The sequence below is a fragment of the Chrysoperla carnea genome, chromosome 2, assembly GCF_905475395.1.
Source record: "Chrysoperla carnea chromosome 2, inChrCarn1.1, whole genome shotgun sequence".
Classification (NCBI taxonomy): Eukaryota; Metazoa; Arthropoda; class Insecta; order Neuroptera; family Chrysopidae; genus Chrysoperla; species Chrysoperla carnea.
Window position 1 is genome coordinate 65,088,478 of NC_058338.1, and position 13,536 is coordinate 65,102,013.

The 13,536-nt window shown below is 29.4% G+C and overlaps 1 protein-coding gene across 1 annotated transcript; it reads right to left on the reverse strand.

Moving 5' to 3' along the window:
* Positions 1 to 4,940: 4,940 nt before the first annotated feature.
* LOC123292843 lies at positions 4,941 to 5,682 on the reverse strand. The gene is made up of 3 exons (XM_044873556.1): positions 5,504 to 5,682; positions 5,166 to 5,343; positions 4,941 to 5,065 (listed from the first exon to the last, which is right to left on the reverse strand). Exons 2-3 carry the CDS (start codon positions 5,341 to 5,343, stop codon positions 4,941 to 4,943), a joined length of 303 nt encoding a protein of 100 aa, XP_044729491.1. The 5' UTR covers positions 5,504 to 5,682.
* Positions 5,683 to 13,536: the final 7,854 nt, after the last annotated feature.

Below are 13,536 nucleotides of genomic sequence, written 5' to 3' on the forward strand. Positions count from 1 at the left end.
GTTGGAAGTCACTGAAACAAAAAATTTTACGAACTATCTATGTAACTTCAATGTGGCAGAATGCTACTGAAGCTAACTGCATCAATTTCTCACCAGAACAATGCGGGTGGACAGTAAATGACAATAAAATTGAACCGCTTTGGTTCGAAGGTGATCCAACACCTCTCTTAGTTGAAGACATTGTTATTGTAGAACTTGATGAAGTAGAGCTTAATGAAATTGATAATTGTGACGATGATTCTTATGATAATGATGATTACAACAACAAAAATGACAGTGACCATGACGATAATAACGATGATAATCATGAAAATAAAGGTGACCATGATGATAATTATGATAAAAGTGACGATGATCATGGCCGTAGTGACAATGATGATGACGATAGTGATGATGATGATCATGATGACATTTAATAATAATTCTATATATATAGTTCAATGTATATTTTTAGATATTTAAGTTTTTTAATTAATTTTATAGTAAAATATGTATATGAGAGAACTTTCATTGTATTTTATGTTGATACTTTATAAAATACTCGTATAAATAAAAAAAATCACTTAAAAATTACTGTAATTGTTATCCATTAGATGTTTATTCATTTATTCCCCAATGTATCTGTTATAGATTATATGAGCAATAGTATGGGACTTGAAGGAATATAAAGTATCGTGCCGGGCATTTGTCACTAAAATAGAAGTGGCACTAATATATTTTCTTAATAAGAAATGTTTAAACTTCAATTTAATTACAGTTTGAAGCGGTTACTCGATAGGTACGGTAACACAACAAAAAAAAATTAAAAAATGTGTCGTGCCATGGGGTTAGCACCAGATTGACCGAGGCAGTTGTTCATAATTATTTTCTGCTCACTCGAAACTACATTTTAAAATCAGTTTCAAGCGGTTACTCGATTGGTACAGTTTATGTCCAAAAAATGTACCTTAGAAAAAATATAGCAAGGTTATGCACCATATTTGCCCTGGCACTAAATGATTTTTTTAATAGTTACAGTGAGTAGTATCATTTAAGAAATACTTCATCCGGTAACTCGATAGGCCAGGTTTTTTGCAGCGAGCTCTTGGACCATCTCGTTTACTCTGTACAACAACACGTTAAGGATAACAATTGAAGGCAGTCGTTTATACACCCTAGTTATTTTTATTCTTATCAATGTCTAGGATAACGATTTTAAATAGATTACATTCTTATTTGTGAAATTACATCTTTTAAATGTATATGATTTTTCTATATCGAACATTTTGAAAGCTTTTCTTACAAAAAAGTTTGGGAGACCGTTTTACATTCGAAAGTTTAAAAAAAATTTAGACGCATTCATTCTAAAGGGTGATCCAAGTTGAGATTCCTATCTTTAATTATAAAAAAATTCAAAAAATGTATTATTTTTTAAGTTATATTTGTATTAATCAAATATTAAGTATACTTCATTTAATATGAAAAAAATCCTAGTGCAGTAGCTGCGGGAGCTAAGCGAATTCAAGCAGAGATTGAAAAAATATCACATTTTTCTTAAAATCGAATATTGCATTTTTAGTTTTCCAAGAAATTTTATTTTGAAAACCTCACTCTGATTTATAACTGACAAATATTAGATGAAATCTTTAAATTAGAATGCTGCTCTTTATAAATATGTAAACTCTTTTCTATTGAAACATTTTTTTGTACACCAAATAGTTTAGCCAGTAATTTATAGCAAAAATTTAGCCTTTAGTGCTTTTGTTCATTCAATTTGAACAAAAATGATCTTTATAGAAGAACAAACCAATTTTATTGGATTTATTGAAAATTGTTTTTTCGAAAAGTGCGTACATTTCGCAGAAAAAATTATACGAAATAAGAATTTTGATATGAAAAAATAAATTTTGGGTAAACATTTGCAGTCCGTTTTTGCCTTAACTGTGTGGGAAAAATATTTCGACAATTTTCTAATTCAAAGTGTTCTATCAATTAACAGTTTTGGAGGAAAGTGAGCTTTTTTTGGTCTTCAAAACCTAAGTCGAGTTTAATGTCTGCGTAAGATGTGCGCCTTAACACCCAACATTTTTCGCTTGAAGCATTTTTATTGATAAAAATTATTTTTCGAGTTTCAAGCATATGTCAACTTAAAAAGCCTGTATATCAGCATATTTACTATTTCTAAACACTTACAGATTACTTCAGATACGTGAAATGAAGGATAAGTTTTTGAAACTTTCATATAAAATAAAGATAGATTTGTTTTGGCTAGATCCATTTAACGTTACAGATTCAATTCTTCGTTTTTGTCTGCTTCAGTGTTAAGGAAGTACTATCGGTAATAGACTTTGCATTCAGAATTTAATGAAACTTGGCATAGTTGTCCATTATTATATCATAACTAGCTGTTAAACCCGCTTCGCTGGGTTGTTTTTGCACATTTAAATATCAAAATTGTTAAATGAAAGACTTTTTTTTAAAATCTCTCTGTGTGTACGGAACAGTAACATTTTTTTGGCCGATCCCAATATTATGTCTACACTCTCTGTGTGTACGGAAAAGTAAGGGAAAGATCGATAGAAACCCATGGAACATTCCAGAATATTCGAGAAAGTTCTAGAAAATTCGATAGAAATCCATAGAACATTCCAGAATGTTCGAGAAAATTCTAGAAAATTCGATAGAAATCCATAGAACATTCCAGAATGTTCGAGAAAATTCTAGAAAATTCGACAGAAACCCATGGAACATTCCAGATTGTTCGAGAAAGTTTGATAAAATTCAATAAAAATCCATACAACATTCGAGAATATTCGAGAAAGTTCTAGAAAATTCGATAGAAATCCATAGAACATTCCAGAATGCGCCAGTAGCGCCATCTAGTGAAAATTGTACTATTGACAGTGGGGCCTATTGTACTATTAGAACTTTTTTTTTAATCTATTTTCTATGAATTCCTAGATCATTTTTAATTCCACCCCCACCAAACTCCCTTATTCACAATGGGAGCCTAAGAGCTACCCAATGACATAATCCCCTACCGAAGGTCAATGGTTAGTTTTAGGGAAAATCGGGGACATACAAACAAACACTCTCTTTTTATATATATAGATTATCCAGTTAAATTTTTAGAGGCCTTCGAAGAACTACGTTGAACTAATTAAGCTTTATATACCCATAGCCCTTAGCTTGCCTGACAAACGGATATTGAGCATTTAAACGGATTTGAAAATTTCACGAACCCAAAATCTCGGGCTTTCCGTGAGATCTTACATTGAAATAAAAAAAAAAGTAAAAATTTTTGTACATTTTCTTAAATGTCAAATAAATGTTATATGCAACACATCTCCATTGGTAAAGTCAAAACCTTGTAGTAACATTCATTAACAGTTTACTGCAAAAATTAAAAAAAAAAATGTATTACCAATCATTAATTTGTACAATTTCATAATTTTACGCAGACTGTATTACTGAACAAAACCTGTCAATATACAGCAATAAAAAATTGCCAATAACTTAATGTATAAAACTGATTTTCTTCATGGAAATACAATAAGGTTTATCATTTTTCAAAAAGGTGAATATTTATAAAAAGAAACATGTGTTGAACAAAATATTATAACACAATAAATAAATGGTTTTCTGCAGGAAGGGAAAACTTTTTTTTTAACATCATGTTGAAAATTATTGTTCCTTATATATCTGTTTTCGTATATTAGTTAATGATTTGTAAATTTTTATATGAAAACCATATTGATCAATGTCAATAAGTATAAGATAAAAAAATGTTCTTTAATATATTAAATATTTTCCCCATTTTCAATATTCGCACTTATATATATATATCCGTTGTACGAAAATATTTGACATTTCTGTCTGATATCCCAGTTCTTGTGAATGGTACATCTAGTCTTCTTTTTGATAACGAACGGAAGTTTAATCATCTTCTATTCATGTAGTCCAACTATCTATTCGTCACTTTCATGCACTTGTTTTAAAATTTTTTTTTGAGATTCTATTTTTTCATAAAAGTATGAATGTTATTTCATCAAAGGATGAACGGCTAAATACGAAAAGTTTTATAAAAACAAGTGAAAACAAACCCTTGACTGGGTTAATTGTTGAAATACTATCCATAGACAGTTGATTACTCTATCACATTACACATTGTTGATTACTCTTCTACATTGTTGATTACTCTATCACATTACACATACATACATGTCACACATAGATAACTGATATTACCATATAATACATACAATACAATTAACGCCTAATTTGCATCCTTACGGGTAAACAGTGATGTTTACGAAAAAATGCTTCAAACAAAAGTTGGTTATTTTTTTATCTTTATCTATCAAAGGAATATTTTTTACCTATAAACTTTTGGTCTATCTCTAACGGCTTACAAGGAGGGTCAATGTTGCTCATTTACGGACTCGACCTCACTTTTTTCGTCCCGAGTACGCTGTAAAAATTTCAGCTTGATACCTTTTTTCGTTTTTGAGTTATCGAGTTGACAGACGGACTAATTAGGTGATTTTATGAACACCTATACCAAAATTTTATGCGTAGCATCAATATTTTTAAGCGTTACAAACTTGGGACTTAACTTAGTATACCTTTCAAATTACGTATATGCATGGTATACGAATAAATTTGATAGGCGCATGCCCATACAAGGTTTTACAATTGGCCCAGTCATGGTCCATTGCTGGTGGCCAGTTTTGCAGCAATGGCTGAGTACTATATACCATGACTGGGCCATTAAAATAATTTCATCGGATGATAACTTGGGCCCATTGATGGGTTCAGTTAATTGGCCAAAGATTGAAGCCAATAATATCCCAGTAATGGGAATAAATAAAATTTGTACTAAGCCAGCAACGATTTTAATGAAAAAAAAATTTTATTGAAACTAAAAATATTGAATTAAAAATACAATAAATTTTATTAGTTTAATTTTTTTTGGTTCGCTCCTTACGACCACCTCCGCGATCCGCTGCACCAGATAACCAGCGACCCACTTTTCCTGATAAATTTTTCAACTCTCCTGAGTCCGCAAATTGGTCAGAAAGCACTCCTGGAAAAACATCAATTTTATATATAAATATTCATCTTCAATTAAAAATTAATTGTTGTATAACCTTGTACGTACACTATAGTGTACATACTTAGCTTACCATCTAAACATTTGTAGGTAGCCGTATTGCTAAAATTTTTTTTCCCCAAGCCATTGACAGTACGACCTGTTCCTGAGTATTCTAACTCCACCGTTTTTTCCATGGTCACTTCCATAATCTTTTTTATAGCAGACATTATTTTTAATTCGCCCCTTGTTATAATCTTATATAAAATCATCTGCAATAAAAATTTGATAAATTAATTAAAAAACTTCTGTAACTTACTAATTCTTTAATTTATTCAATTATTTAACATTAAAACATGTGAAATGTTTTATGAAAGACTTCTGAAAACATTAAAATTAAAAACAATAAAAATTAACAGATTGATAACTTACTAAAGATTCTTTGTGTTCATCATTCGCTCTGAGTTTATTATCGAAATCTTCGAACTCCTCCAATGTCAACGATCCATTTATCCCTCTCTTTTTAGCTTCTGTTAAATTTATCGATGTCGCAGATCCATTTGTAACTGTAGTATTTTTAAGTTCATCAGTTTTGTGCTGAATATCATACAATATGCTCCTTTCGTTGATTCTATTTTTTTTTCCATTATCAGTGTGAGGTTATAAAACTTTGTCTCCAACATTGTATCTATTTGATCTGAAAATGTCAAACAATGTATGACCATAAGTGAAAATCTTTGTAAATAATTTAAACATACTGAAAAAAGAATACTCACTTTTTAGTTCAATTAATTGTGGATCCGTCAAAATTAATGAGAAGGAATGGTTTAATGACTGTCAATCTATATAGTGTATTCAATAGTTATTATTCAATAGTTATTATTATTCAATGAATTTTTTCTCGAATGCCAGGTTTATTTACTATTGCTTCTTGATGGCTTAACAAAATTTCTGATGATAAATCTGCTGTAGAATCATCTATAACTATGGAATCCAGTTCGCCATGTTCACACGGCTCTATTTCTGTTGAAAAATTATTTGATGAAAAACTAGTATTAGCACTTGTACTTTGCAAGATATTATCAGTTACACTATTAATTATTTCACAATCGTCTTGACACTGATCTTCACTACAATTACTATCACTAATTTCTTTTTTTTTCATCGTACGATGTTTTTTAACTCTATAATAACTTTTAGACATTTTAGTAAAATTTTAAATCAAAAATAATAAAAAAACACTAGACAATAAATACTATTCAATAAACGGCTGTTATCAATTATTTTACGTATTGTCGAGAGACCAATCGTTCTAATAGCACAGGGAACTCTTTCACGACTGCACATGTAAGTCACTGCCAAACAATAACAAAATAGTTATCTGATAGTGAGTGTATAGTTCGTACAAAACCAAGTGGCACCGAGCAAGAGAGAGTGTATGATGTATATGTATGTGCACTTATATCTATACTCTCTCTTGTTCGGTGCCACTTGGTTTTGTACGAACTATACATACGAGCCACACGTTGCTCTTACATGTAAACAAATATTTTAATTCTGTTACGTCATCTGTTATGGTTATTTTTCAAAAATAAAAGATGAAATTTATTTCAAGAGAAGCCTTCGACTGTCAAAACTTAACTAGAATCGTTTTTTCATCGATAGTTATCATTAAAAAAATTATATAAATAACTGATATTTATTCGTCAACACTCAAACAGAGACACGGATTGTTATTGAATAGCCATGGTTAATGCATTAAAATTTCAAATGTATTATCCATTTTAAATTTATTGACTACCTAAATTTCCTAACATTCCTTTCAATTATTACCTTTTATTATATCAAGAATTATGAAACTTTTTTAAATCTTAATCCTTTTATAATCACTAATTTTTATTTCATTAACATTATGTTTGGCAAGCAACCTTTTATACATACATGGCTTAAAAGATTGCCTAAGTTGCATAAGTAATAGTAGATGATGATATGCCATAAAATTGCCGTTGATATGCCATACATTGGCTTTATAAAAAAAATATATACTGGCTATCTCTATGAACCGTACATCGGCCTTTTCTTGGTTCTAGCAATGGCCCAATAAAAATTGCCAAGTACCATTAACCATTAATGGGCCAATGCTTGGCCACGTGTCTTAGTCCGGCGAACCCTGCTTGGGTGGTGTGGTATTACAAATTTAAAACAAATAATTGAGAAAGATCCTATATTTACAGAGTCACCGAAAGTTCTTAATTTCTGTATCATGATGAAATTCAAAACTTTAAGGTAATAAACTACCGTTTATTACCTTTCCTGCATATTCTAGTATGAAAGAAAGACGGTTTTTAATAAATTATTTCTCTTAAAACGTACAGAGAATCGACTTGAAATTTTAATATAGATTGTATTACTTACTAATTAATTGATACACAAAATTTGAAATATTTTGTGTTGCTTTCAGTTTGGTCTCGAAAATTCCAAAAATTATCGAGCATAAAGGCAAAAATATATCAAGAAAATAAGCTGACTGAAATATTATCCAAATCGAAAAAATTTTTGCCTTCTATTCAATTCAAATCTATTCATTTAATAGCTTCATAACACAATCAATGAATAATGTATTTTATCTATTCATATTATTAATAATATACTATACATATAAACCGTGAGCTCATAATGAAATGAAATTTGTATGGTAGATTTTGTTTTCTTTTTGGAAGATTAATAAAATTTGTTAATAAAAAGTAAATCATACTCTAAGCTACTTTGATATGTTATTTGGACCCCTTTGGGAAATGTAAAACTTCGTTTTGCAAAACGTAAATTGCCTTGTTTGTTAGTTGGATACAAAAGCAAAGCTAACAAGAGCGTGTAAAAATGAGACTATGCTTGAACCGTGACTCGAATTTATGATAATCGAGCTTTACGAGTTGTTTTTCGTTTCTGCGTTTCATGTTGCCAATGATTTTTTCGGCATTAGCGGCAGGCAAATCCATTTTCAATATCCAATAAAGTATACGTAATTTACTTTTATTAATCCTCTAAATATAAAACAAACAGAATAATAGAAATTTCGTATCATTATGAACCCATGGTCTAATAATGTTTATGTACATAAATCAATAATTCAATAAATTACTATGAATATATAATACTACAGGAGGCTTTTCAATTAATGTCATAATACTTCAAAAACAAAATTATTTACGCCATTAAAATCTCACAAAAAAATTAACTAGAGTCACAAATCGCGATCTAAAGCTCTTTTTTGGTATGTTATTGGGGCCCTACGAGTGAGAAAGTAAGTCTTGGAAGCAAAAAAGAGTTGTGCTACCTAAAAATTTTCATGTCTCTATCTTTCATACTTTTGGAGAAAATGGACACCAAAGTTTTGCCCTAATTTGTCCCCTCACGTGAAAACGTTTAAGATGATATTTACGAAAAAAAATTTCAAACAAACGTTGTTTCTTTTTTTATAAGGAACATTTTTTATATAAACTTTTGTTCTATCTTTAACGGCTTAAGGTACTATCGGTAATAGACTTTGCATTCAGAATTTAATGAAACTTGGCATAGTTGTCCATTATTATATCATAATTAACTAGTTAAATTTTTAGGGGCCTTCAGAGAACTGAAAAAACGATATTTTAATTTACATTCAGAATTTAATGAAACTTGGCATAGTTGTCCATTATTATATCATAATTGACTAGTTAAATTTTTAGAGGCCTTCAGAGAACTGAAAAAACGATATTTTAACATTGATACTTATGGAAAATCACAGATTAAATTTTATTTTACAAAACTGGACGTTCAGAATTTCAGTTCTCTAAAGGCCCCTAAAAATTTAACTGGTTAATTATGATATAATATAATATAATGGTTAATAATGGACAACTATGCCAAGTTTCATTAAATTCTGAATGCAAAGTCTATTACCGATAGTACTACCTTAACCTAAGCAAAACTCAAAATTTTTAAAAACCATGTAAATTTTTCAAGCATCATATCCCAAGAACTATTAGACATACAGAGCAGTGAGTTAGCTTCAATTGTTCAAATTTAATTTGATTTCAACATGATTGTAGCAACTAATGTCAAAAGATTATAGTTTTTTAATTGAACTGCAAAAACTAAAAAAAAATATACGGATTACACAAGTAGCACAACTTTTTTTTCTTGCAAAGCGCTGTATCACTCCAATAAGAAGTCCAAATAACGTATCAAAAAAGCAGCTTTAGAATTTTAATGTAGAATTTGACTAGCGTAATTACACAAGCTATTATATAAGAATGTTGACAATTAGTTACACCCAGTTATAAATGTAAACTTTTTTAGATAACATTTTAAATTAGTTATGAAATTTAAAAAAAATTATAACAATACCATTAAAAAAAAAAAAAAACGAACGAACGAGCAAGTTTCGGAAGCCTTTCCTTCCTGAAACAGAATGGAATGAAATAATTTTAAAATTGTACAAAAAGGTTTTTAGTAATAAAACATCATAGAATAAAAATAAATGTGAATATTATTTTCAATTATAATTTTAAAACTTATTTTACGATCAGCAAATTTCTGTATGCTAGAAATATGGGTAGTAAATAGCCAAATGAATTTTTGTTAATTACAAATTTAATAAAAAATAAAAAAGCACGCCAGTCGTAATTAACCGGCGGGGTGGTGCAACAACGACATTCTCGAAATTATTTATATTTATAAATTTTGTTTTTTTCCGAAAAAACTGACGAAAAGTCTTGATAAAAATTGTCTCTTAGCAAAAATTCTATCTTGGGTAAAGCAAAGGAGCTGCGTTAGCTAAGCAAATTCCCTCCGAAATGGGAGGAAAAAATACATTTTAAAAAAATTCAAAGTTTTGTACTTTACACACAACCCCATCCTTGTTTACCCATTACCCTTAACCTTTCAAATACCTTATTGATACCAAATTTTATTCAAATCGGACTTAAATTGAAACCGCTAGAGGGGGTACAGACATAATAAAAATTTGAACGTAGATCATTTTTGGCATCTATTAGATATTATCGATGAACATTTGAAGAAATTTTTTCGAAATTCCATCATCAGTACAAAAACAATAGCGCCATTTTCTTCGGAAATTTGCTAAAAATGCTCAATAGTCTAGGGAAAAGAAGCATTTTTGTGCACCTTTAAGGCAACAGTCGTTAGAAGTTCCGAATTATTCCGTGTGGAATTTCTCTCAACCCCGTTGTATTTTGAAAAATATTGATATTTTTATGAATAAAACATTTTTTGGCATTTCCGGTTATATTTTCTAACGTTTCCGAACACATGTTATTAATACTAAAATTCTTGTTTCTATGTAGCCTATCGCGTTTATAACTCTACTACCCACTAGGCTTTTGACCATTTAGTCTGATACACTTGGTTTATTACATTTTGCGGTTGCTGGAGTATTTATACGGTAAAGAAAATTTATGTGAATATCACTACGTCAGTACGGGTGTGAACGTCATACCGTATGCTGCATGGAGGGAATAGTAACATTAACTTAGTTATAGCGGACGAGTCAATGCAGTATGGGCGTCAGGCCCATACTGGTAAGCGATACTCACAATACTTCTGTCGGATAGCCTTCTTTAATGCTGTAATATACTTATGCGAACATAGATACTATATGTGTCTGTTTCTATACCATGCCATGCATTACGTAGCAAACGCCATGAATTTCTTTCCGTGTAGTAAAAAAATTTTGAGACTAATGAAATTCAAATATTATTTGAATTTATTAAACAGAGATACTACCTTAATCAATTGTGTAAATAATACTCCCCTAGTTTTATGTTTATTGCTTTCAAAATTGAAATCCCCTGGTATTTTGATAAATATCGCGATATCATTGGTATACTACAATAGGTATCTAGGTATACCTATATAGTTTAGCGATAGTACAAACATCATATTTGACTCGTATATAATACATAATTGCGGTCAATTTTTCATAATTATTTTAATAACATTATTATTCATAATGTCCAATGCAGATTTAATTGAAATTACGGATAATCAATTATTATTTCAGGTTTATATCATTTCCCAGTTTCACATACCTAAACACTAGAGTTATAGGTTTGTTTGTCACAATAATGTTTGAATAAAATGAATATAAGGAAAAATTTATGCGAAAATTGGTATTTTATTATCTTGATTTTCCAACTTTAAAAAAATCATAAAAAAGGTGAAAGTTGCGAGAAAAGTATTTGACGAGCATAAAAACTATTGCCAAATTTACCAGTTGGGCGTTTTCTGAAAAACAAAAATTGAAGGCAAATTTCTCCAACAAGTGAAATTTAAAAAATTTAAACAAACCACGACAAATTTTTCGGGTACAGATCTCGAAACTCGAATTTAATACATATCTAAGAACACTCTCCATTAAATTCCTCTTTTCCTTAAAGGCTTTTCCAAACTGAACCGTTTTTTTTAATCGCCTATTTTTTTTCAGGAACGGAACTCTAAACTCGCACTTAAAGCATAGCTAAAAACACTCTCCATTCAATTACCTTTGCAATGAAACAAAAAAAATCAAAATCGGTTCGTCCGTTTAGGCGCTTGGATACCACAGGTAGATAGGCAGACAGACACAGTCACATAGCGGTCAAATTTATAACACTCCCTTTCTTAGTTCGGGGGTTAATAATAGGTCAAATAGGAAAAACAAGTATATGAAAATTGCTCTAAAGAACGTTTTCATCACTCTCATTTTTTACTGATATCCAGTTAAACGCGATTGGAGTATTTGTAAATATAAGACCTTTTACAAAAACCGATCATATTTTGGGCTAAAAAATTGGGCTAATTTAAAAGGAAAAATAAAGATATCCAACCAATGGTGTTCAAATTTGTTGATTTCTGGCTACTGAAAAATGAATTTCTATTACCGAAAAAGTGTTTACAAAGGAACAAATTAAAGTTCAGAATGAAATACCATTATTGTTAAAAACATATACTTTGACAACTTTTCACAATTAAAACTGTTTTTGAAGGCTAAAGTTAACAAAGTATTTTTTTTAAACTATTATCTAATTTGAACAATACTGATTAGTAAAATAACATTATCTAATCGATTTTGATTAGTTAACGCTGAGGAATTGATAGTATACCAATAAAAAAAAATCTGTAAAAAGATGTACAAAGAATAAATCGTCCTGAAGTGTAATTAAATTTGCAACAAGAAATATCTGCCTGAAGAATAATTACGATTTAATAATTCATACTGCAGTTGTCTTACATTATGGTGTTCTCATTATTTTTGTAAAAAATGATCCTAAAATTTATATTATTTGGTTGAATTATCCAACATTTTTACCTTCAACAATTCATCATTAAAAGTAATAATTATCATTTAACCACACAAATCTATTTTTTAAGTATTTTTTTAGCATACCGTACCCTTGTAAAAATATTTAGTTATTATGAGTTAAATCATTATTCAAAAAATCTGAACTAAAAAATAAAATAATCCATGCCCATTTTAGACATATTAAGGTAGTGGAACCAGTGATGGCCGAGGCTCGTATGACATCTCACATTTTAAAAATATAAATATTAAATGACAAATTCATATCATATTTCGCCATCATTTTAGCGTTAGATTTGAGTTTTCATTGGCATAACAAAGAGAGTGCATGTATTATAACTTGGAAATGTGAAATAATGAAATAAAATAGCTAAAATAGTAAAAATTATTTTATTAGAAGCAGTACATTTTCATACCAAAACGTTTACACATTGATTGAAAGGTAAGTTTTTGTTTGTTTGTTTTTATTTTTTTTTTATTTTACATAACTTATTTATTAGCAGGACTTTACTACAATTGAGTAATAAATAGGTTTCGTATACTGGCCCGATAATTGGTTATCTAAGATGGCCGGATCCCGAATCTTTTTACGATTATGAATTAGCTTTTGCGCTTAGTTTTCGAAATAAAAATTCTTTAAAACTAAAAATACAAAATTCGATTTTAAGAAAAATTTTTATTTTTTTCTTTGTTTATCTCCGAGGGAATTATAGAGCAACTAACATAGCACATTACCTGTTTATTTTATTTAGTTTTTTTTTTTTCAGTTCAGTACAAATATGGCAAATTTATAAAAGTATATCAGTGAATAAGTAATTATTCTACTAATAGCAATTTAAAAAGAAAATTAATTTTGAGAATTTATGGCGTTTTGAAGTTAAGTTTGTCTTAAATGGTTCCAGTACGTTATTATTATTAAAACGCTTAGTTATATATAAATACTAGAGTGATACCCACCCGCTTCGCTGGGTTTAAATGTAAAGATTGATAAAGAATGCTCTGGCTTATCTCCTTTCTATAACATTCGAAATAATCGTAAGGATTGTTTTACATAGGTAAAATATATGTATGGTTTTCTATTTTCTAAATGTATAATAGTAATTTTTCATTGAGTATTTCAGAGAAT

Bases quoted from the DNA above. Each gene is read 5' to 3' on its own strand.
- LOC123292843 (XM_044873556.1), bottom strand. From the start codon at position 5,343: ATGATTTTATATAAGATTATAACAAGGGGCGAATTAAAAATAATGTCT. The intron at 5,066-5,165 runs GTAAGCTAAGTA...ATGTTTTTCCAG, and splicing joins TACCTACAAATGTTTAGATG to GAGTGCTTTCTGACCAATTT.